Source organism: Rattus norvegicus, chromosome 2 (genome assembly GCF_021556685.1).
Source record: "Rattus norvegicus strain SHRSP/BbbUtx chromosome 2, alternate assembly SHRSP_T2T, whole genome shotgun sequence".
In the NCBI taxonomy this organism is placed as follows: Eukaryota; Metazoa; Chordata; class Mammalia; order Rodentia; family Muridae; genus Rattus; species Rattus norvegicus.
Genome location: NC_141535.1, coordinates 216,443,323 through 216,466,204, shown reverse-complemented (window position 1 = coordinate 216,466,204; position 22,882 = coordinate 216,443,323). Strand labels below are relative to the sequence as shown.

At 36.9% G+C, this 22,882-nt stretch overlaps 1 protein-coding gene across 1 annotated transcript in view; it reads left to right on the top strand.

Moving 5' to 3' along the window:
• Ugt8 (UDP glycosyltransferase 8) overlaps positions 1-15,559 on the top strand; it is a 68,186-nt gene extending 52,627 nt beyond the window's left edge. The window contains 4 exon segments of the mRNA NM_019276.3: positions 5,460-5,602; positions 6,916-6,992; positions 9,290-9,509; positions 13,411-15,559. Of these exon segments, the coding sequence (NP_062149.1) occupies positions 5,460-5,602; positions 6,916-6,992; positions 9,290-9,509; positions 13,411-13,774 (804 nt within the window). The 3' untranslated portion in view covers positions 13,775-15,559.
• The last annotated feature ends 7,323 nt before the right edge of the window (positions 15,560-22,882 follow it).

Genomic DNA, 22,882 nt, shown 5'->3' with positions numbered 1-22,882 from the left:
GAATGTACCATCCAAACTTCAGTTAGTCTTTTATTGGTTCAAGAACAGTTATCTGGGTGTTTAAATGATCTAAAATTCTGTTTGCTTTTGGATAGAGAGCGGGGCAGTAATTATTCAGTAATGCTTTCTGGAAAGTTGAAGAACTAGGTAGGTTTTTATACTGTCCATAACTTTTCAACATCAATTGCATAAAACTACTGAGATTGATATACTTTTAGATGACTACTCTGCTATATTGCTTAATTCCCATTGTACCCAGTGTCCCGTCACAGAGCCCAGGTACTGTACTCCTCCGTGCTGAACAGCGCTAGATCGAGTGGGTTGACTAGTAGGAAGACAGCATACACAACTGCCTGCTTTCTATTTTTTATGTCCAAGGCAAGTCATTTGGCATATAATTGATCCAGAGAAAGGAATCTGGCAGATAGAAAACAGATCACTACCTACCTATGTGGTTGCTGTTGAAGAAGGTAGATATTTTAACATATAGCAATGATTATTATAAACATCAAACATAGATCTTTTCCTTATAATTTCTTTACTGTAAAAAGATTTAAGGAAACTTCTTTAACACTGCAAGAAGGCAATATGATTACTTTTATTTTGAAGTTCTCTTTTCAAAGTGTTTATATACACAGAGAGGGGAGAGATGGGGTAGCACAGATCTGGAAATTAAATTGTGTAAACATGAAATAGTCCACATATAGCAGGGTAACATCTAACATCTGTGTTACTGTGTTTGTGTAGAATGTTTGATGGATTGTTTTGATCATTGGCTTTCATTTCCATTTGTAAGACTGGAGAGTTATTCCCCTGGGGGTTTGATTCCGTGAACCCTTAGGTCTGAGTATCAGGCTAGGACATGGCGTCGTTTGAAGCCAAGCATCTCTGCTCTATGCCTGCCATGCCACCTGGTGGTCTAACATACAGAGTACTCTACTGACAGCTGAATATAAAGGAATGGTTATGATTTCTAAATTTACATTTTGGATGAAATGAAATGCATATTCTATGCATAAATGTGTAAATATCCACAATGCATACAAGTAACATTGTTTTGAGTTTAATCAGTAATTAAAAATTGTATCAAATATAAAAATAACCTAATTGCAAAATAAAATGTAATGAGAAAAATGAACCATGCAAACATTAAATTATATTATAAAAGAACAATAAAGTTCAGAATTAGCAGGGATGACAGATAAGTGGGACAGAGTAGAGTTTAGAAGGCAACTAAGATGGTGACCATTTGAGTCACTGAGGAGATGGAATACTCAATACATTGTACTGCACAAGCAGACTAATTGGATGGTTAAAAATAATGATGGGGGCAGGAATGATGGTGCACTTAGAGGCTAGGGCCTGGCGATTGCTGTGGATGGAGGGTAGACATAGCTACATGACTAGTTTCAGAGTTGCAGGAACTACATGGCAATATCCTGCCTCAAAACAAAACTGACGCTAGAACTCAGCCTTACTATTCTAGATGCATGGAAATTGGATTCCATTAAGTTCTAGATGGATGGAAAGCTAATACACTAAAGAACTCATACTGCTGAATTACCGAAAGAAAATACCACTTGAGTGATAACCTGTTGAAAAACCCAGAGGCCACTTAAGAGACTGTATTCTTTCTGAAAAAAGGAAGTTGAGAGAGAAAATTGCATAACTGTAATGTTTACTAAGTGAGCATTAAAATCATTTCCTTTAGTGTTTAAGGTTAAATGGATTGCATTGTGGTATCTTAGCATTCAGTACAGGGCTCGTAGATGGTATGATCATTTTGAGTTTGTGTTCCTCTGAAATAAGGCGAACATTGTTCTGGAATGTTTGTGCAGTTTAGCATTCCCTGGGGGCAGTTTTCCCAAGTCATTTATGTATATTCCTGTTTACTTGGTTTTCATACTAACCCTTTATTATATATTCTAAATTCCTTTAGTTTATTGCTTTGTTGCTTCTAATCTCTGTAGTCTGTTTGATCTTTAGTGAGCTCCACCCATTTCTTCTGTGACTTTTGTTGTCTCTGACTCAGGAAGACTATTCCAGAGTATGACAAATGGATTCCTTTGTGTTTACAGATAAATCATCTGTTTAATTCAGTTTAACATTTTTTATCCTTCTGCAATTCATGATCTGTGGAAGTATAGAGCCTCCTATTATCCCCAGACCTATATTTTTATAAGTCCTCTACTCTCTGATGAAAATCTCCAGCTCACACCTGACAGCAGCTTGTCTCCATCAGCCATCTTCATTCTCTGTCTATTTGCTAACATCAAGAGACATAATTACTCTAAGCTCTGGAGACACATTACTACCTAGAAGAGTATGCAGCCTGTGGTCTTCCAAAGTTTCTTAGTCTTTTTGTGTATTTTCATTCTTAAAGGAGTCTATTTTTGTGAGGCACATGTTTTTATTTGTCCATGTATGTGCATATTCTGTGTGTAGTATACATGCATGTGTTTGCATACATGTGGAGACCAGTTGCAGACAAATCATGCCTCAACTTATTTTTTGAGACAGAGTCTTTGGTTGACTTGGCTACACAGGCAGCTAGCATATACCCAAGGTCATTCTTTATACACCGTCCCATCACAGAGATTGCAGTGGATCTATGCCCAGCAATTGGTCTGAATTTAGGTTCTCTTGTTTGCACAACAAGAGGTTTATCAATTGACACCTCCCCAGCCTCTTATTTTATTTTCTGAAGTTTTGACATGCTTTTAATATTTCATAAATTCTCTCTGAAAATACACTAATACATAAAATTTAGTTTTTATAAAAATTGGCATCATTCTAACATTAATATTTACGACTCAGGCATATTATTGCTCTTTTTATTTAGATATTTTTGTCCTTTATTAAAGTTTTCATGTTTTCTTCAAGTGTTTTTATACATTTATATTAGTTTCTTCTTATAGATTATTGATATTTACTGCAAATGAATGAACTATTAGTTCATCGTTGTTGTTTTTAATTTGGTATTTTCTTAGAGGAAAGGAGGAAGGAAGTTTCTAGGTATGCTCATATTTTAGAATAATAAATTTTGTAGTCAGGCTTTTTATATTGCACATGTTATTTTGAGATTAATTTTCTTAAAGGACCTTCACAGAATCACTGATGAATTCTTATATTCTGGAAGAAATTTTTAGACTATACATAGAGGAGGTGTTAGCTAGCTAGATCTTCCCAACCCAGTGGAGATAAGGACACTTTTTTCATGAGATCCCTGTTTTTGTCTTTGCTGTAGGCTTAGCAGCCTTAATGTCCCTGTCACCTCTAACTCTAATGTGTTTCCTGTGTGTCTTTATGGCAAAACCAGAAGTCTCAGTCTCTTCGGTGTTCCCATTGTGCATCTGTCAAGTCACTGCTCTGTGCACTTGTGAGGATCAGAAACCATGGGGAAAGGAGGATTCCATCAAGTAGAAGCCATGTGTCTACTACTTCCCCATCTATACTCAGGACATTCTTTTTATCTCTTTTACCTCCAACCCAGATTGGATATCACCTTTAAACCACACTGTTCCTTCTAAGTCTAGGGAAGTACTACTGGAATACTGGCTACTTTTCCTTTAGGTAAACCATATGAATACAACTTTTTCTACTTCCTTGACTGTTAGTAAAGACTAAACAAATATATTCTTACTATTGGTAAATTTGTAGTAGGCAAAGGGAGAAAAAGATTGTGTGTGAGTATGTGAGTGTGAGTGTGTGTGTGTGTGTGTGTGTGTGTGTGTGTGTGTGTGATTTGACTTTGTGCAGAATAAAAACTAGAAAAGTGTTTTTGAAAAACTTAAACTCTGGGGGCATTTCAAGTCTTTGTGAAAAATTGACATCATTTCTGTGAAGCTTCCTGCATCTGAATAAATGTTTTCCAAATAGAACTGATCCCAAAGTTCAGTGGTAGGTGATAGCTTACATGAGGCACTTGTATGTCTTAGATGTGTCTGCCTTAGAACTGTGCATAAAATTTAAATTGGGAATAGATTTGCTTCTCGTTGTTACTTAGAGTCTAGAAATATGATGCTTAAGTTTTCATCATGTGAAATAAGGACTGGAAAATATAACAAAAATGTTAGTTTTAATCTAAATTTGAGGTAGGCTCTGTTTCTTTTATACAATTATGAATCAAGGTTCCTAGAAAATAATGCTTAGATAGGTTTCTGTCCAACAATCCAAGTGTGTTTTCTTCACTGGCGACAGGGCTCTACCTTCTCACCGTTCACTCTCCATCTTATGGTGTTTTTATTCTCTAATTCATTTGGGATATGAACTGTGGTCTCTAAGAATGAAATGTCACTAAGCACCTTTATACAGGTATCATTAAATAAAAATGTATATGACATGTTCTTTTCCTATAGGCAAGCTGAAGACTGGTGCCAGGGTGACATGATTCTTGCCCTGTAGTACTCCTTGGCTGTGGGTCAGTGTGTCCTAAAAAATGCTAAGAAACTGTCAAACCATAGCGACACAGGACAGCAATCCGCTGGTACTGAACAGAAAGGCAGGATCTGTGGAATAGCATTGTCAGCAGGCTCTAAGCCACAAATATTAGTACAAAACTGAGTCACACCCTGTTTTGATGACTGCCAATGGTGTACCATTCAGTAGATTCGGTAGGGAGTTTTGTGTCCTCAAATGTTTCTGGACCCATTAGTGTTCACACAACAAACAGCCTCTACATTTTGAGTAAGATTTGTTTACCTGGATGACCAGCTGCTATTCACCTAAAACTGGTGACACAAAACATAACTGACAGGAGTGCTACCTAAGTGGGAGACTGCTTTCATTTTGGTGCATTTCATCCACCCCAGGCAAAGTTTGAAAAGATTCACTGAGAGTATAGCTGCAGTGGGTGGCACATAGGAAGTCTGATTTTTTTTTCTTGTATTCTCATATTTCTAACCAGGGATGGATCAACTAGTAGAATGTTCTGACCTTTGTGGTCTGATACTCTCAGCTATTGTTTTTTGTTCATACTCAGTGAAGAAGGACAGAGAATGGGGAGGCTATGGGTGGGGATAGAGGAAAGAAAGAACAAAAATATATGGCATCCTAGTTCAATGAGCATTCTTAGAAGAAACACTTATTTTATGTCTATGAAAGTTTTTCTTACATGTATGTATGCACAATCTGTATATACGTGTATGGGATATAGATCAGAAGGGATTGCCATATTTTTCGAACAGTAGTTACAGACAGTTGTATATGTGTATTAGAAACTGAACCCAAGTCCTTTGCAAGAGTGGTTAAGTGTCCTTAATGGCTGAAAACCTTCTCTGTCCCCTGACATAAACCTTTTAAAGCAGGTTGTGGTTTTTAGAGGAAGATTCCATGTGCTCTTCGTACTTTTTCGTTATTGTTTGTTTAAGGGAATTATATGAAGACTTTTCAAAGCACATGTTTGATGGCACTGATCTGTATTGGTCCTCACAAATTTGTTTTCCATGTTTGTGTTGCAGGATCTGCAGAGGTGGGTAGATGGTGCTCAGGAGCATGGCTTTGTCCTGGTATCTTTTGGAGCTGGTGTCAAGTATCTGTCAGAAGACATTGCTAACAAACTGGCAGGAGCTCTGGGGAGATTGCCTCAGAAAGTGATTTGGAGGTAAGGTCATGATAGTTCAGATTGGTTTTACTGATGAAACCCAGTATCTCTTTATGTAATCTTCACACCCTTGCAGAGCATGGCACATTGATGCACTGGCTCAATAGATGCTCTTGGGTTTTGATTTTGTTTCTATTGCATTGAAATCCAAAACTAATTCATAAAGGCCTGTAATTGGTAAAGATAACTGCATCAACTATATTCAGAGTATGTTGTGGAATGAGGTAATCTATGTTGAATTCAGTCTTATGTTTTCTCCAGCTTGAACCCCCATTTTTCCTTATTTTTAAAATTTAGTTGTAATTTCATACCTGTCTATATTTTTTCAAATCAGCTCAGAATAAAGTAGTTAATAATGAATTAGTAAAAAAAAATGAATGAGTAAACAACTTAAGTTCTTCAATTAATCCAGGTACTTTGTACTCTCCCTTTAATATCTCACCTATATCAATATTTCGAGACACTTAATCTGAGAGACTAAGCTTCTAAAACTCTCTCGGTACCTTACCCGCTAATTAATATTGGTTAAGATAAACTCTGAGGTACATTCCAGCTTCCCCCAAAGGCACTGCAGCATGGAATCAAACCTGTGTACTTTATTGAGCATGCATTTGTTTGCAGTCTTGGAGCTCAGGAGTGAATACAACTCCACAAAAAGGAAAACGGGTCTCCCAAGACATTACGTATACTCTAAATTGTCTGGGTTTTCTAACACTGTGTAAGGCTGGGCTAAGAACTGGGCACTGCCTTTACTCTGAGCAGAATTTCCCCCTTCTTACTCTAGTCCCATTGGGAGTTCTCTATCAGGCTTGTTAATTCAGAGCACCCGTGTACCTTATTGAAGACTCTCGTCATCCTCATAGTTGTGAGGCACATTTGAGCTTCACCACATAGGAAACAGCCTAACTATGTGCTGTGCTCTGCCAATCTCTCTGGACTCAAGGGAATGAAGCATACTTCCTGCTACTTTCAGTGTTGGCACTGGCTTGCCAGGATGGGGGTTAGCCACAGCTCAGATGTGGTTCTTTCTCTTCTCTCTGGGTACTTGTGTAGAATTGAATTTAGCAAACATTCATTTGGGTCCCCACATCTCTTATATATGTATCTTAGAATTATTAAGAGAATAAATAGACTTTATGAGAAAATTATGTCTTATCTGTCTGTCTGGAATATTTTTATTGGAACTAAACGAAAACTTTACTCAGAAGAATATTAGTAATTTATCATATAACGTAACACTCGTAAGCCTACAAAATGAATGCATGTTATAAAGCTTCATTTCTGAAAGACCTATTGTCTGGTGTCCATTTTAGGTTTTCTGGAACCAAACCAAAGAACCTAGGAAACAACACTAAGCTCATAGAATGGTTACCTCAAAATGACCTGCTTGGTAAGTCACAAGCTGCACTTACTTGCTTGACTGATCAGTGAACATGGTGTTAGTACAGGAGTGGTTTGGAAAGTGTGTGCCCAGTCATTCTTAACTAGTCATTCATTTCTCAAAATTCAGACCACTGATCCAGAATTTGTTTGTTGTAAAATCATTTGTAAAATGCAAATGCTGAAATCTAAAACATTTTTAAAAATTACCCAATTTTAATTGTCCATAAAACATAAATTATATAAACTAGTGGCAATATAAAACTCTATCTGACTTAGGTTACTTAATAAAAGCAGTTAAAAAACATAAACTGATGTTGTATTTGTTTATAGTTGTATCGAAACCTTAGATAATTTGGGAGTTATTCACTTATCTGAAACAAAAAAAGCTGGAAATAAGGGAAATATTTAAGTTTGACCTGATCATTTGTCTTACATCTTCCTAATTTACTAGGTAGTTCTGATAAAGAAACATTTGTCTTAAATTTTTATTTGTTGTGATTTTGGTCTTTAACACAAAATTACAATAATATTGATTACATCATACTTATCTATTAAGTATTCCTAAATATAAATTATTTTATTTTGTTTAATGAATACAAACAGTAGAAATGAAATTTTTTATTAAATCTATTTATTAAATGCATGTCATCCCTTACTGTGTAATAAAAAAATGATAAGGAAGGTATTGATTCACATTTATACATAATTAATACTAAATATTAAAGAAAATGACTATTTTATAACAATTGCTCTTAAAATACTAGTAACAACCTTAAAAATACTTTAAACTTATGTTAAAATATACTTTCTAGATGCTACCATGGTCTAAGACCAAGACACTTTATTTATTTATTTATTCTTTTTATTTAAAGACAGTTGAGTACTTGTACTTAAACTCAGCTATATAGCTTTGAAGTCTTGCCTCTAGTTCGCAAGTTCTGGAATTATAGTTGTATGCCACTAAATAATTAAATAATTGAGCTTTGTGTGTTCAGTCACGGAGGTTTGAACACAGGACCTCACATGATTGGGAGGCACTCTGCCATTACATCTCCAACCAACAAATGCAGCCATTTCAATTTTTTCACTGTAAAATGGTGAAAAACTTCGGTATGAAATTCCTCTCTACCAGCCCATTTTGATCTAATACATGAAACTGAGCAAAAATGAACACAATTTTCTCTTCCCCGTACTTTCATTCTTTTCCTTTCCTTTCCTATGTCTTTGTTATTGTGACTTTAGAATCTATAGAAGGAAGGAAGAAGCAAGGAAAAAAAGATCCATAGAGAGGTTGACCATCAGCTAGCTCTGTCAACAGTGTTGTGACGCTTTTAACTAGGAACGTCTGAGTTTGCATGTGGGACCCACAGCAGAGTGCAGCTGCCTAATGCTCTGTGAGAACGACCTCCTCAAGGTTCCCCAGGTTCTCCTTGTCTCAGCGCTCCAACTTTTCCAAGATGAGTCCTTTCACAGTACTCTGTGCCACACCTCTGCAGGTGCTGTGGTGAATCCTATAGTAAAAGATCCATTCAGGACTAGAAGTAAGCACTAAGCTGCTTTCTTCTCCCTTCACCCTTTAGTCCACCGTTAGTCATTTGCCAGCTCAACTTGATGTTGGCAATGTTGGACATGGTAGTACACGTTTTGTTCAAATAGGGATCCTGCTACCAAAAATACTTTTAAATCGGGTCCTTTAGTTAGTCTGAGGTAAGGGGTAGGCATTCTCTATAGTACTGGGTGAGACAAATGCACTGAGAGCCCATTAGTGTGGAAGTTTATACAGTGAGTATATTTAATAGATTTGAATTTCTGTGTCCTGTAATTATTTACTGGCCGAAACCACATTTTCTAAGCATACTTTTTTCTTTCACTTTTTATGCAAGTTTTTCTTCTCTGTTAACAAAATGCAGGCAATTTACTAGAAGGAATACCTCATTAAAATTTTGACAAGCTAACCTTTCTATTCCCATGACAGCTAAATATTATAATACTACATGTCTTATAGTTGATGTCCTCTCTGGCTTTCTGTTTATTTTTAGCAATTAAAGTGTGTTGCTAGTCATGTGAAAATTGTGCTTGAGAGAGCATCTTCTACTTCATGATTAATGTTATAGTTTAGAGTACCTAAAATGGCTTTCAGTTGATATATGTAACAATCATTTTAATTGGTATTAAGAATGGATCGATGAAATTACCTCTTTAAAAATTCACTTTCTAAAATATAATTTATTAGTGTGTTTGTCTTGTAAGAAGTCTGGATGAATCTGGAGTAATAATGTAAGTTATTTCCTTTTTATCCTTTAGGCCATTCAAACATCAGAGCCTTCCTAAGCCATGGTGGTTTGAACAGTATATTTGAAACTATGTATCATGGTGTCCCTGTAGTAGGAATCCCACTCTTTGGAGACCATTATGATACTATGACTAGAGTACAGGCGAAAGGCATGGGGATCTTGTTAGAATGGAATACAGTTACTGAAGGGGAGCTGTATGATGCACTGGTGAAAGTTATCAACAATCCCAGGTAAGGTTTCGGCTCATGTAAGGCAGATAGATGATAGTATGTATATATACATTTGTCACATTTATCCACATACACACATATATTTAATTACACAGTACATAGGCAGTGAGTTTTCTGCTATTCCGTCATAGAATGATATCTTTATGTCATTGTTATTTCTTATGTATGTTTTCCTAAAATTTGAAGTTAAACATAACAGTCATTTAGCCATCCATGATGTGACCCTGAGATTTTTGCTACCAAGATTTGTCAGACCAAGAAGCAAAGGTGGGGGCAATCATTGGATCTCTCTGGTGTGTCAGATTTTGTGTCTGCTGTTTACCTTCGACACCCATTACACTAGATACGTCTGCCATAGTTGTGACAAGTACTTGACAAGATGTGCCCGGGAGGAGAAAGGGTTGATGTGGCCCTTGGTTTGAAAGTATAACCTGCTGGCAGTGAGGAAGGCCTGATGCAGGAGCGACTACAGCTGTGGTTGGGGGGCTTCCTCACGTCTTGCTAGGACAGCAGAGTGGGGAATAGTGCCACCATTCTGACCTTCTGCTTTTTCCTCAGCCCAAATCCCCAGCCATAGGACAGTGCTATCATATTCATAGCTTCCCTCCTCAGTTCCCCCCTGGAACTGTTCTCACACTCATACACAGAAGTATGTTTCTCAGGGAATTCAAAATTCACCCAAGTTGACAGTGCTGATCAGCGATCACTGGCTGCTGCTTTGTATCAGAGGTTTTGCTATTACTGTAGAAAGGAGGGACTTGAAACTCAAAGAACACTAATAATTTGCCTACAGTCACACAGCTATTCAAACATGAACAGAAGACAGACCTATCTTATTCTTAATCAGAACTCTCCATCCTGCCTGGCTTTCCCAGCACTAGCCGTTGCTGAGATGTATTTGCTCATGTGAATGATGAATTAGAATCTTTATTTTGCCTTTTAAATTCTTGATGTGTCCCGAGTTAACCCACTTCACAAATGAGTCTCAGTGGGCAGCTGGCCTGGGTACTTTTAAACAAAGCAGTGATTTTCTTCATTTAAAGACACGATGTTTAGTTTATCATGTTTGTCAAATGGCATTAAATAACTGAAGAGAGTAATATAATTTTCTCTTTATAACTAGGTGGTGTGTCTGAACACTGGGCTGCAAGTCATTGCTATAGTATAAGAAATGCTGATGAAAAAATGGTTTCTTAAAAAGTAATAGTGAAGCTTAACATATAAAATCGGAATCATTCAAGGTTCATTATGCTACCTTTTGTCGGCTTGGAGATGGCCCTCCTATATCAGCCAGTGTCTGTGACACAAATGTGGCACGCAGAACAGCATGCTGTATGTCTCAGGCACCTGCACACTACCCCTTCTATAATCTCTAATTTCTCCTGTTAGATCTCATGCATTTTGAGGAATGAATGTTCTGAGGAAAACATTTTCACATAGACCTGCAAAATCTAAAGAAAGGATTCGGGGTGGTAAAGCTGGAGAGCTACTAACATTGGCTCATTATATAGGAACATTTACAAAGAGTAGTTGAACCAGGAAATGTGTGTGTTTGTTTTGACTGTGGAACTAGAGATTGAACCCGGGGTTTGCACATGCCAGGCAAGCACTCTTGCATGAGCTCTGTTTCCAGCTCAGCTTAGCAATGTTCTCTGAGGTGTGAACCAGCGTGTATTAGAGAAGGATCAGGTTACACTCATTATACTGCACTGAAAACCTAACTGCAGTCTTGAGGTACACATAGATATGTTAATTGTGCCATTACCTAAAAGTCATTATACTCACAAAGTAATTTACCTCAAATATATGGCAAATGTTCCACTTTTGGTGTGAAATCATTATTTAAAAGGCTAAATTTGCCTCATTAACATTATACTCACAATAATCTGGTTTAAGCCAAATAATCAATTTTGCCAAAAGGTTTTTTTGTTGGTGGTGGTGGTTAGTTGCTTGTTTGATTGGTTGGCTGGTTGGTTGGTTTTGGCTTTTTAAACCTAAAACATACATGCTGTTATTACAGGCCTACTTCCTTTATTAGAGCCTTAGTTTTGCTTAATGAAAACCTTATTACCTTCATATAAGGAAACCAATAAATGAAGATGAAATGATCCTTATAGTACCACTTAACTAACTCATGGTCAGCTTTTACTATACAAGTTATTTTCATAAATTCATAACATATATTAGAGGTTTAATTACAATCAAGGAGGAAAGTGTGTAAAATATCCTGATTCATTTTTCTGTTTTAAGAAAAATATTTCTCTTTTTAATAAAACACAATAAGAAGTCTTTCTCTTTCTTTTGCCATCAGCCAGAAAGTGTAATATAATGTAACACAAGATGTAGGTGGACTCATAAAATTTGGGTGAAAATTTTAAGTCATTTTCATCAGGGCTTGTTATAAAGGAGATCGTTATAGCAGAGTAAATGTGCCTTTAAAGGCTGTATCTTCTCATAGCATGGGTATAGAAAAAGCCTACAAGTGATTATCTTGCTTTGCTACTGACCCCAGTCCTAATTCCCTTTCATTCATTTCCCTAACTTGTTAGCATGCCTGTTACAAGCTAAATATTTAAAGCTACAGCTACATCATAAGAGGAGCATCACATCAACTCATATAGCATTGTAGACTGATGGTTGCACTGCAGAGGTGCAAGCATCACCTAGCTCCTCCTGCGTACTGGATGGATTCTTATTCCATCACATCCCCATGCTGTCATCGCTATGGCTAGTGCTCTGTACCTCAGGATGCTTCCTGTTCACCAGATCTACCCCGTAGCCCCACAGGTTGCAAGCATTGTAATTGCTTCTGACTTCCCTTTACTTTCACATTGAATCCAGGATCTTAACCAACCCATACCAACTCTTTCACTGTAATTTCTCCCGGCCCAATCCGATTGGCCTGGCCTTCATTGTTACTAGTCATGTGGTCTTGGTTATGCACCTCTTACCATCAATATCTTCTGCTCTGGTAAACTAGCCATTTCTGTGATAATGGCTGCTTGGCTCTATGATTTAAGCTCGTAACTTGTTGTTCAGTACAGCCTTGAGCAGTTTGACTGAACACCCTCAGTTTACCCTTGGAAGGCACCTACTCTCCCAGCTTTCTGACACCTCTTCCTACTCTTCCTTTAGCATGCCAGGGATTCACATATGCCTAAGGTTTTCTTCCTTGGTAGGGATCTGTGTGAGAGTCATATCGTTTGTGATATTTTTATTTTCTTGAAGTAGACCATAGACATCTGTCACATTGTCTCACAATTCTCCAGCATAACATTTTAAATTAATTATTTAGAAATTTCATTCATTTTTAAACTAAAATTACATGGTTACATTTTATATATCACTTTACCTGTCTTTCTTTTTAGTCAGTGACTTAAGGAAGGGTTTATATTCGTGTACATGCTTGCCAACATTCGGCTGTACTACATACGTCATATTATCATGCACCTCAACCCCTTTTCTTCGGTATAAAATAACAGTCCCACACCATCAATTATTATGGGTTAAAGAACTTTTTAAAGAACTGGTAGGAAAAATGTTCCTGCTTTTCTCTATCCTTTTTGTAGAATTTGAAAGTGTCCCTTTTCCAGTGAGACACTGCTTAACAGCTTCTAGAAGCATCTGATGGGGAGAGTGTATAATGTGGTGTGGGAGGGGCTTGGGTCAGAAAATATAAATCTGCCTCTCCTCTGTGGAATGATTTCATGTTGCTAGATTTGCTTGTTCTCACCAGCTTGAAATCTATGGAGATATTGTTAAGTATTTAAACCATTAACCCCAGTGCCTGGGGCATACTTACATGTTTAAAGAGGAATATCAGTCATTTTCCACATTTCTAGATTGATGTACAAAACCTGTGTATGTATACATGATCATGTCATGTTTGTCCCCACTACAGTTATCGGCAGAGGGCTCAGAAGTTATCGGAAATTCATAAGGATCAACCCGGCCACCCTGTCAATCGGACTACCTATTGGATAGACTACATTCTTCGCCACGACGGAGCCCATCACCTCCGTTCGGCTGTCCATCAGATCTCCTTCTGTCAGTATTTTCTACTGGATATTGCCTTTGTGCTTCTGCTTGGTGCTGTCGCGCTCTACTTCATAGTGTCCTATGTGACAAAATTTATCTATAGAAAAGTCAAAAGTCTGTGTTCTAGGAGTACGCACAGCACAGTTAATGGACACTACCAAAATGGAATCCTCAATGGCAGATACAAAGGAAATGGTCATATTAAACATGAAAAAAAGGTAAAATGAGCCAACAGCCCAGGCGACGGGAGCAGATATGTCCGGTCATTGAGTTTGTAGTGCTACTCTTTAGTCTAACAGCTACCAAAACTAAATGTCAGCAAACAATCCTAACACCCTCATCAGACCCTGTTAATGAAATCCATGGATAAAATGTCTGTACAGAGCACAACCCCAAGTGCAAAAATGTATTTTATTCTAACACTGATGCAGAAAGTTGGCAGTGAACCATTTAGAAGCCTTAATTATTTAAATCAATTAAGTGATTGTGTCGGACCTGAGTTTTAAGTGTTATGTATGTATTACAGGTGAGGGATGGTGTTTTTCTCTTGATAAGATGCGTGTATGTTTCCCGTGTCGTTGAGTTTTAGCTTCCATTTGTATTTAGCTTGTAACAGTATTTCAAAGACTGTTTCCTAAACTCAGTGTAACGAGGCAAGTGAAAGATGGGTGGCACAGTTTTTGTATTTTTGTTTATTATAGACATTTTTATTTTTTTTTTGTATATGCTTTTTTCTTACCAACTATGGATACTTGCGAAGGAAACTCGTAATGAAGTAACTGAGTAAAAAGGTTTTCACATTTTTTTCTAATATTTTCCTCCTACCAATAATTTTTCTCCAGAAGAATTTTCTAATTAGGACAAAGCAACAAAGCTCTTACTTTTGTTCAAAGTACTGAAGAGTACGGCTCAAACAGCACTTGGAAGCAGAGCCATGTGCAAATGCTTGTGTGACTTGGATATCCCATCATTTGAGTTTGAATATTCAGGTATCAACTTCTAAAATTTTAGCTTTAAAATAATCACCTCTCATTCCTTTTATTATCTGGGTCACGATATAGTACATAGGTGCCAACATATAATTCCTCTTAAGCAGAACATTTGCGTTTCTCCTCCTTGGTACCTGGTTTGACTGCAGGAGTTTGAAGTTTGTCAGCAAACAAGACTTCCCATGCGACACAGAAGTGACAGAAATTGTGCCACCCATTTGTGCAATGAGTTCCCGTTCCCTCCTCACTCCATCAGCCCAACTCGGTAGCCTTTTTGGTCATTGTGCTTGACACGGGACAGTAAGAGTATCTATTTGGAACAGGGAGACGAGTCACAACGTTCATAAATTCAGGACCTCCCTGTTGAACCACTTACTAAACGGCAACTGTAAGCTTATTCTACGTCACTGTGTTTACTGAGCATTTGCACTGCACATGCGGAGTGTGTGCTTTATTTATTTGTGGTTGGAAATCCCACCCTTGACACTTGAGAGTAGAGAAATGAAATATTTACTTAACGTCACTCACCAACCTGGCAGAGTTGTGAAAAATCTAGAATGCTGTAAATCCTTGTCATACACTGTGACATACAACTTTGTGACACTCCCACCAGGAGCCAGTCTCATGTACTTAGATATCACCAGTTTTTTAATGCACAGTGCATACAGCCTACTGCTTTCTGAATACTTGAAATGGTATCTGTACACACCAGTTAGCTACTCCTTTTCACAATCTTATCACAATGTTGCCGTTCAAAGAGGAAAAAAGATCAGGCAATGAATGGTGGGGCAGCAGAGCATAGAGTGTATGAACGAGCTGAGTTTACTTTTGGCATTTGATAAAGTTGGTAATAGGCACTAACTGGATGATTAAACATAAGTTAATTTCCACTGTGATTTAAAAAAAAAACTTAAAACAATAAACAAAGTTGAAAATAGAAAAATGTTGTTGGAATAAAATTTTTATTCGGATTTTATTTTACAGTATTATATATAGGTATATTTACATTATAAACATGTTTCTAAGGCCTCCCAACTTTTGTATGTATATATGAATGTGAAAACAATGTATTAAATGTGAGAACATATTTAATAAAAATTAAATGCAGGGATTTATCCTTTTAAGAACACCAACATGGATCTTTAAATTCTATCCCAGAATTAAGAATGTGAAGTGCAAGTCTTATCATTGTTTCTTCGTTTTATTTTGTTTTGTTTAGTGTTTTGTTGTTCTTCTGTACCAGTCCCCTGCCTTAGACCCTCAGGATGCCTATTAGATGATTTAAATTTTTTCTATACTACATCCTCTAATGAAGTAAAGTTTTCAAGAAGCCATTTATTCATTTTCTTTTCAGAAGGAGTCTCTGCAGCAGCAAGTGCTTCCATAGCTGGTTTTATCAAATGAAAACTGGGATTTTTTTTCCTAAATCTCATCAATAGCAGAAGGCAAGCATTGGAGCGAGCTTGTGTTAGTCGCAAGTGGTACTCTTACTGAACTTGAAGGAAACTAGACACTTCCCTCAAATCTCAGACTTTTACTAAATCCTAGATTACTACCAAAATTGAATGGCTCTATTTAAGTAAATGGTTTAAAAGTAGAAGAACCATGAGTCTGGTATATTATTCATAATGTGGTCTTAGGTTGATCCTCAGAACTTCTCATCCCACTGTGTCTCCCCGAAGAAGAACCAAAGTAAGTTTCAAAATAACCTAATGTAATCATTTAGCCATCTGTTTGATTGAAAGTATAACTGATGAATTTCTCTGCTCCAGTAATTAAACAAGTTTGTAGATGTCACATTTGACAGCGTTTAGCATTATCAAAAATAATATGAAAGTGAAAACTTTCAAATCTTAAAAGTTGAAGTGTGGAATAACAGGAAATCTGTTGTTAAAACCTCCTCAGTGTATGCCTTAAAGAATTTCATGCTCTCATTGCAAGACCACTTTAGCCAGATTTTAAAGATGTGTACTATCTGTAGATATATTCTTTGTGTTTATGGCAGGCTTAGATATTTTTTCCTGACACATTTAAGAAAAAAGTTCTTGAAGTTCACACAGTCACATCATCCACATGGTTATGGAGCTGAAAACTCTCCAAATTCTTCTAAGTTTCTAGCCACTTGCGTGTTTGTGGGATGGACTTAAGGAGGGGAGCAGTAGGAAATAGCACAAATCTGTGGGTATGGAACCTAAGAGTCACAGATAGTGTTATCGCATCTTTTTATTGGGGTCATTAAAGATAGATTTTCACATTGTTCTCTGCAAATTTTCTGATAATATAAATAGTCTATAAAATAAGACTTTTTCTTTCTTTCTTTCTTTATTTATTTTATTAACTTGAGTATTTCTTATTTAAAAATAAGACTTCTTAATTAGAGTATAATCCAGGCTTGAACTGACTATTCACAACCACATGCAAAACTATACTGATTTTAAGTACACTGACTTATAGAGAGCTAGTGGTATTATATACCTACTCCAGCTTCTACCATCACTTTTACTTTTTCATATCCTATTTTGTGTAAGTGGTGATTCTCTATTGCAATGAGCAGGACTGACTTAGGTTTCATTGAACCAGTATTAATTGCCCAGTTTCAGATGATAACTTCTGTGGGACTACTCCTTGTTCCAATATTGGAATTATATTTCTACATAAGGCAAAGGTAAATTCTAAACATTCATGCAATGACGAGTTTTGTTATTGACATCCTTTATGAAAATCATAACTCTTTAGTTTTAGGAACTACTATAGTTTTACGTAGCATAGATTGTAGAGTTGGTATGGTATAGTGTCTAACCTACTGCAAACATGCATTCTATATTATGAAAATTGTGTTTCAATGTTTCTCAGAATTTTGTTCTTTTAAAAAGGACATGTACATGTAATTCTGTGCTTTTATAGAAAGTGGGAACATTTGAACTTAAAGGCACTCATTAATTACAATTAACATTCAATTCAGCAGGGCTTTGAGGAACCTCTGAATGGCAATCCCCAATGGCCTGTTGGAAACCATCAGTTCTCCTTCTACTCTTGGTTCTGTCTTCTAGTTTGATCAAAAGACTGAACTTACAAATACCAGGGCAATGAGAACAGTTTGAACAATTAAAAAAAGACTTTTTTTATCTTAAAACTTTATTATTTATATGTGTGTAGTGTTTGGGATGTGTTTGTGTGCACATGCACATATGTGTGCATAGTGCATATGTCATGGTATGCATGTGGAGACTAGTGTACAATTCTGTATATCCAGTTCCTCCTTCTACCTTTACTTGGGTCTGGAAATCTAACTCAAGTCATCAGGCTTGTAAAGTAAATGCATTCATGGTCTGAGTCATCTCACTAATCCTATTTCAATATTTCTTGATGGAATCATCAAATACTATATTATATGGTATGATATATGAAATGTACACTTTAGTATAGACTCAGGAAATAAACAAAACATGCAAGGCTTAGAAAGTTCATAAAAATTACAAGGTTCACTAGATGCTACTCAAGGTATATAGGCAACAACAATTGCTGGGTTCAAGAGATTCACCCATCAAGCTGTCTGTGAGCTATACAGGGAATGTAGATTTGTGGGCTGTCAGCCATATTAGGGTGAGCTTTGGATGATGCCGTCGGGTTGCCATGTTGTTGTTAATAACTCGAACAAACTCACTGATTGATGAAATTACACACCAGTGCCCTGCCTGAGATGAATTGACATTTTATTACATCTTTCCAGGAATAGTTACATATCCAAAGAAGAGGTAAAATACTTATATAAATTTATTGTTCGTTGGTGCTGATATGCAGCCCTGGCACAGTTCAAAACCCAAAGAAGGGTGTGTGGAATCAGCAAAAGAAGGTTTGGACTAAGAAGTGCGGTTGACACATGCTGGCACTGAGACAACTCAGGCTGACTTTATTTATACATCTATTTTTTTTCACAGCTGAAAAGATTTTACATCAGTTTTCTCATTTTCTCGTGTATAGTGTCTTTTAAGAATTTCCTACATTTACCAATAATGTAAACTTTCTGTTTTTCCTTCCTTCTCCTCAATCCCTGTGGTTTTCTGCTAACACATGAACTATATCAAGAAAGAGGAAACATAGCTTCAGCAAGCAGTTAATATCTAACCCAGCACATTGGTGCATTACCAAGTGACAGTTTTTGGCAGTAATTTTGGTTACAGTATAGAGAGGCAATAAACTACATACCCAGAAAATTAGACTGTAAGCCATATGTAGATTCTAGATATTTGTAACATTTTTATAACTGAATTTAAATGATAATGAGACCCAGTCTACCTGCTGTTTTGCATAAAATTAAAGAGAAGTGAATCATTTATTTGGATGCCTTAGCAAATCTCATAAATATAGAAATGGCGGTTTGTGCTGGCTTAGAAGGGAGTTCTGAGGTTTTCATGGGCATTGGGGGATCTAGCTGAGATCCTGTATGGTTGGTTGACAGTGTCCTGTCTTCCCATTCTGTTTGCTCTCATTTTTCTGCTTCTGAATTTTCTGTTTTCTTCCTTAGCTCTTTACTTGTGCAAGTTAAAAGTCTTCTAATTCACTGACAATTCTAAGTGTAAGATGTACAGATTGTGTATGTGTGTGTGTGTGTGTGTGCCTAAAAAGTCTAAAAATGATGCTTTGAAGGCAATGCCATAAGACAACTAGAAATTAAAACATGCAAAGATTCAGAGTAAATATCCATATATTTAAAAAATGTCTGCTTTCCAATCTAAAAGTCCCCCACATTCTAAGTTCCATAATATGAGGGAGGGAGCAATGCTCACATAGACACTGGGAGGAGGGTGACCAGTGTGTGAACACTTCTTTCCTTTGGGTCACCATGGTACCCTCTGTGACACTGTGCCAGTTCTGTGGGGGCATAGCACCATTATTTCTACGCTGTCAAGCAACATGCACAGCCCCTTTTTGCCTTCCACTTGATCAGTTATGATTCTGACATCACTCTCTTGTTTTAGTAAAGACCTTCTCTCCAGCGAGGACACCATCGAATGTTAATTGTGGTTTTAATAAAAGAACCTTGTACTATGCAATGTGTTCAGTTCTGAGTATGTAATTGTCATCTATTCACTCCTACCTCCCTTGTTCACAGCAGGTGCTAGAAGTGCAGCCAGCTACCTGGAGAGCTCCAGAAAATCCTAGATGAGAGGCAGGCATCCGAAACTTACCCAAACTTTTTATTTCACAAGGATAAACTTGTGTGTAAAGATGAATAGAAAGATCTCAGTAGGAAAGCCAAGAAGAGCCTAGAAAGAAGTAGTGTCTACGAGATTTCAGATCACATCCCTCTCAGCACACCTCGCATTTCTTTTTTTGCACTAGAGTGAAGATGGGAAACTGGGCAAATCATGTAGAGGTTTAAAGGTGAATATGGGATCCAGGAGGCTACAGAGATCCATCAAATGAAGAGACCTAGATATAGGTATATTGGGCCCGTTACATAGTAAGTGTCCTTGAAATGATGTTTGCAACATTTGGTGATGTGTTCCATGAGAAAGGCATTGACAAACTCTAAGAGAGGCATAGAAGCTGCATTTGTGAATGTTAAAATGAACTAAAGAATGAATTTTGGCTATTAGTGACTTCAAACTGAGGGAAACATAAATTTAATACATTTAAGTTGAATTTTGAAGTAAATAAAGCATTTAATGTCAAGTGTATACTATTACTCTGCCAGCTTTCAGGTGGAAGGCCAGTATATTCATTATTCCTCGTGTTACTGGCTATAAAAGATATAGAGAAAGAACAGTTGAAGAAAAAAGTTCAGTTACAAATATTTTAAAAGCACTGTAAAATTTCATCAGACTTATATTGCTGTATTTCTATACAAATGCCCAGTTTTTTTCCTCACACCATCTTTCTATATACACTTTAAAGTTTCACTTTAGTCATCCCCAAGTCCTATTGGAAGTACAAAGAAAGACTAGATAAATCTTAGAACAGTTGAAAACTAAGTAGCTAGTTCTTGACTATAAGATTGATGCTTGTTCTAAACTGCCTGTGTGATCTGACCACATGTTTAAATTACATTCATTATTTTGTATATGTGCATGAACTTACACATGTGAATTCCATGATGCACATATAGAAGTCAGAGGACAACTTGCTGAAGTCAATCATTCTGTTTCACCACATGGGTCCCTGGGATTGAACTCAGGTTGTCAGGCTTGACAGCAAGCACTTTTACCTACTAAGAACTTACTCTCATTTGCATATCTTTTGAATTTTTAATTCTATCAGACTTTTCGTTTTTGAGATTATACTATAATTATAACATGTCACCCCCTTATATACCCTTCCTGCACTCCTTCAAATCCATGCCCTCTTATTCCACTAATTGTTATTACGAGTATATATAGATATATATGTGTGGGTACATATACATATATATGTACATATGTGTGTGTTCCTAATACAACCTGTTAAATATAGGATGGTATTTGCACATATGTTTCCAAGAATGATCATTTAATACTGGACAACCAGCATGCTCTTCTCTATCCTGCTCCCAGTTTTCCTCAATTAAATACAGTTTTTGTGTGTAGTGTTGATGCTTTCTAGGCTTTTCCTGATCTACTTTGGCGTGTCCATTGGCATAATCTTTGTTTGGCTTATGTTCAGGTAGTCATGGTGAGGTATTATGATGTAGCTTCTGATATTACTAGGAGACTCTATATCATAACAAATTCGCTGATCCTCTGGGTCTTAAAATCTTTCCATCCTGTCTTCTGCAGCACTCTCTGAGGCTTAGGTGCAGTTGTGTTTTCTAGATATTTCCATTGGGACTGGCCTCCACAACTCTGCATTTTTATCAGTTGTAATTTTCTGTAGTGGTCACTATGAGGTACCAAGGAGAGATGCAGCCAGCTGTCCTACTTAGCTATAATTTCTGTGAACCACATTAGCTACCAGCATGGCACAATAACCCTCAGAGTGCAGTAGTGGCATGCATACCTTGCCAGTAACCCAAAGCTTTCTGATTGGACTTATGACTGTTCAACAAGAGGGAAAATATGCCTGGGAATGAAAACCTAGGTAACTAATCAATACTATCAAAGGCATGGTTTTTTGAAGGGGAATCTAGCACCACTAATTTACTAAGCCAGCATAATCCCAAAACAATCTATTTGCATCTGTCCTTAAACCCACCAGATAAGCATAGTCTTCCCCCATGATTCTCACATTTGTTCCTCCTCTAAAATGCCTGCACCAGCCAATTGCTTGTATGAGTTCACAGTTGAAGTACTTCTGGTTACTATCAGCATGGTACACCTCTTGTTCTTGTTCTGGTATCTCCTAGAAAATTCTTAGATTTAATTGTGTGTTAAATGCCATTTGCATTGGCATCAGCACATAGAAAACAATTGCCGATCTATGGCAATGGAAACCTTTGTATATTTCAACTCAAGTTGGAACATCAACCTGAATGTTAACACCCTTTAGAATAGCATTTGTCCTCATTAAGTGGACCTTTATATTTTTCAGACACGCCAAAGTTAACCTACCATGCTGCCTTTTGCTATCCATTCCTCTTGACAGTAGTGGAAGTCCTCTTGTTATCCTAGTCTACCTGATCATTCACATCAGTAGCTGTCTTTGAGGTGGTGTTCTCATGATGATTTACTATCAAGCCATGGTGTTTTATTGTTTTCCTCTTTCCTTATCGATATAAGCAGTTTAATGAAGCACTATCCATTCACATTGCAAATTTGACATGCTCATCAACTCTTCTAAAACAGAAAGTTGCTACTAGCTTATTTTTCATGTCCTTTCCATCCAAGCCTTTGACTTGCTGCCATTCATTTTGTACCTCTTAATTTTACAAGGACTATTTAGGACAAAGGGAATCCACCATTGTGAAGGGAGAAATGACAGAAAGTGTTTAGGGGAGAGGGAGACAAAACAGTATTGCAATATGTTGTATGCAAATACAACACACAAAAATAATGCCTACTCATTTTGCTATCAATTTTAAACATACTAGCATAACTTATGCTCTTAAGTTGGATATCATTTGTACTATTTATTTTAGGTCACAGCTAATCAAATCTTATTCCTTAATCTATAAAACCACCAAATAATATTCCTTTGTCAGTATTGTTATCCACTTGGTCTACTGCTATAAGTGCAGCCTTTATTAAAACACAAACAAACATTGTTTTCTGTTTCTAAAGTGCCAGGCACTGTATGTGATGCTAGGGATGTGAGGATGTAGAAGCCATAGTCCCTGCCTCCACCAGGACAATTCCAGTTTCAATAAGCAATGGAATATTTGTTGTAATATGGGTATAGACTGTGTGAGCTTTAGAAACAGAGAGAAAGTGA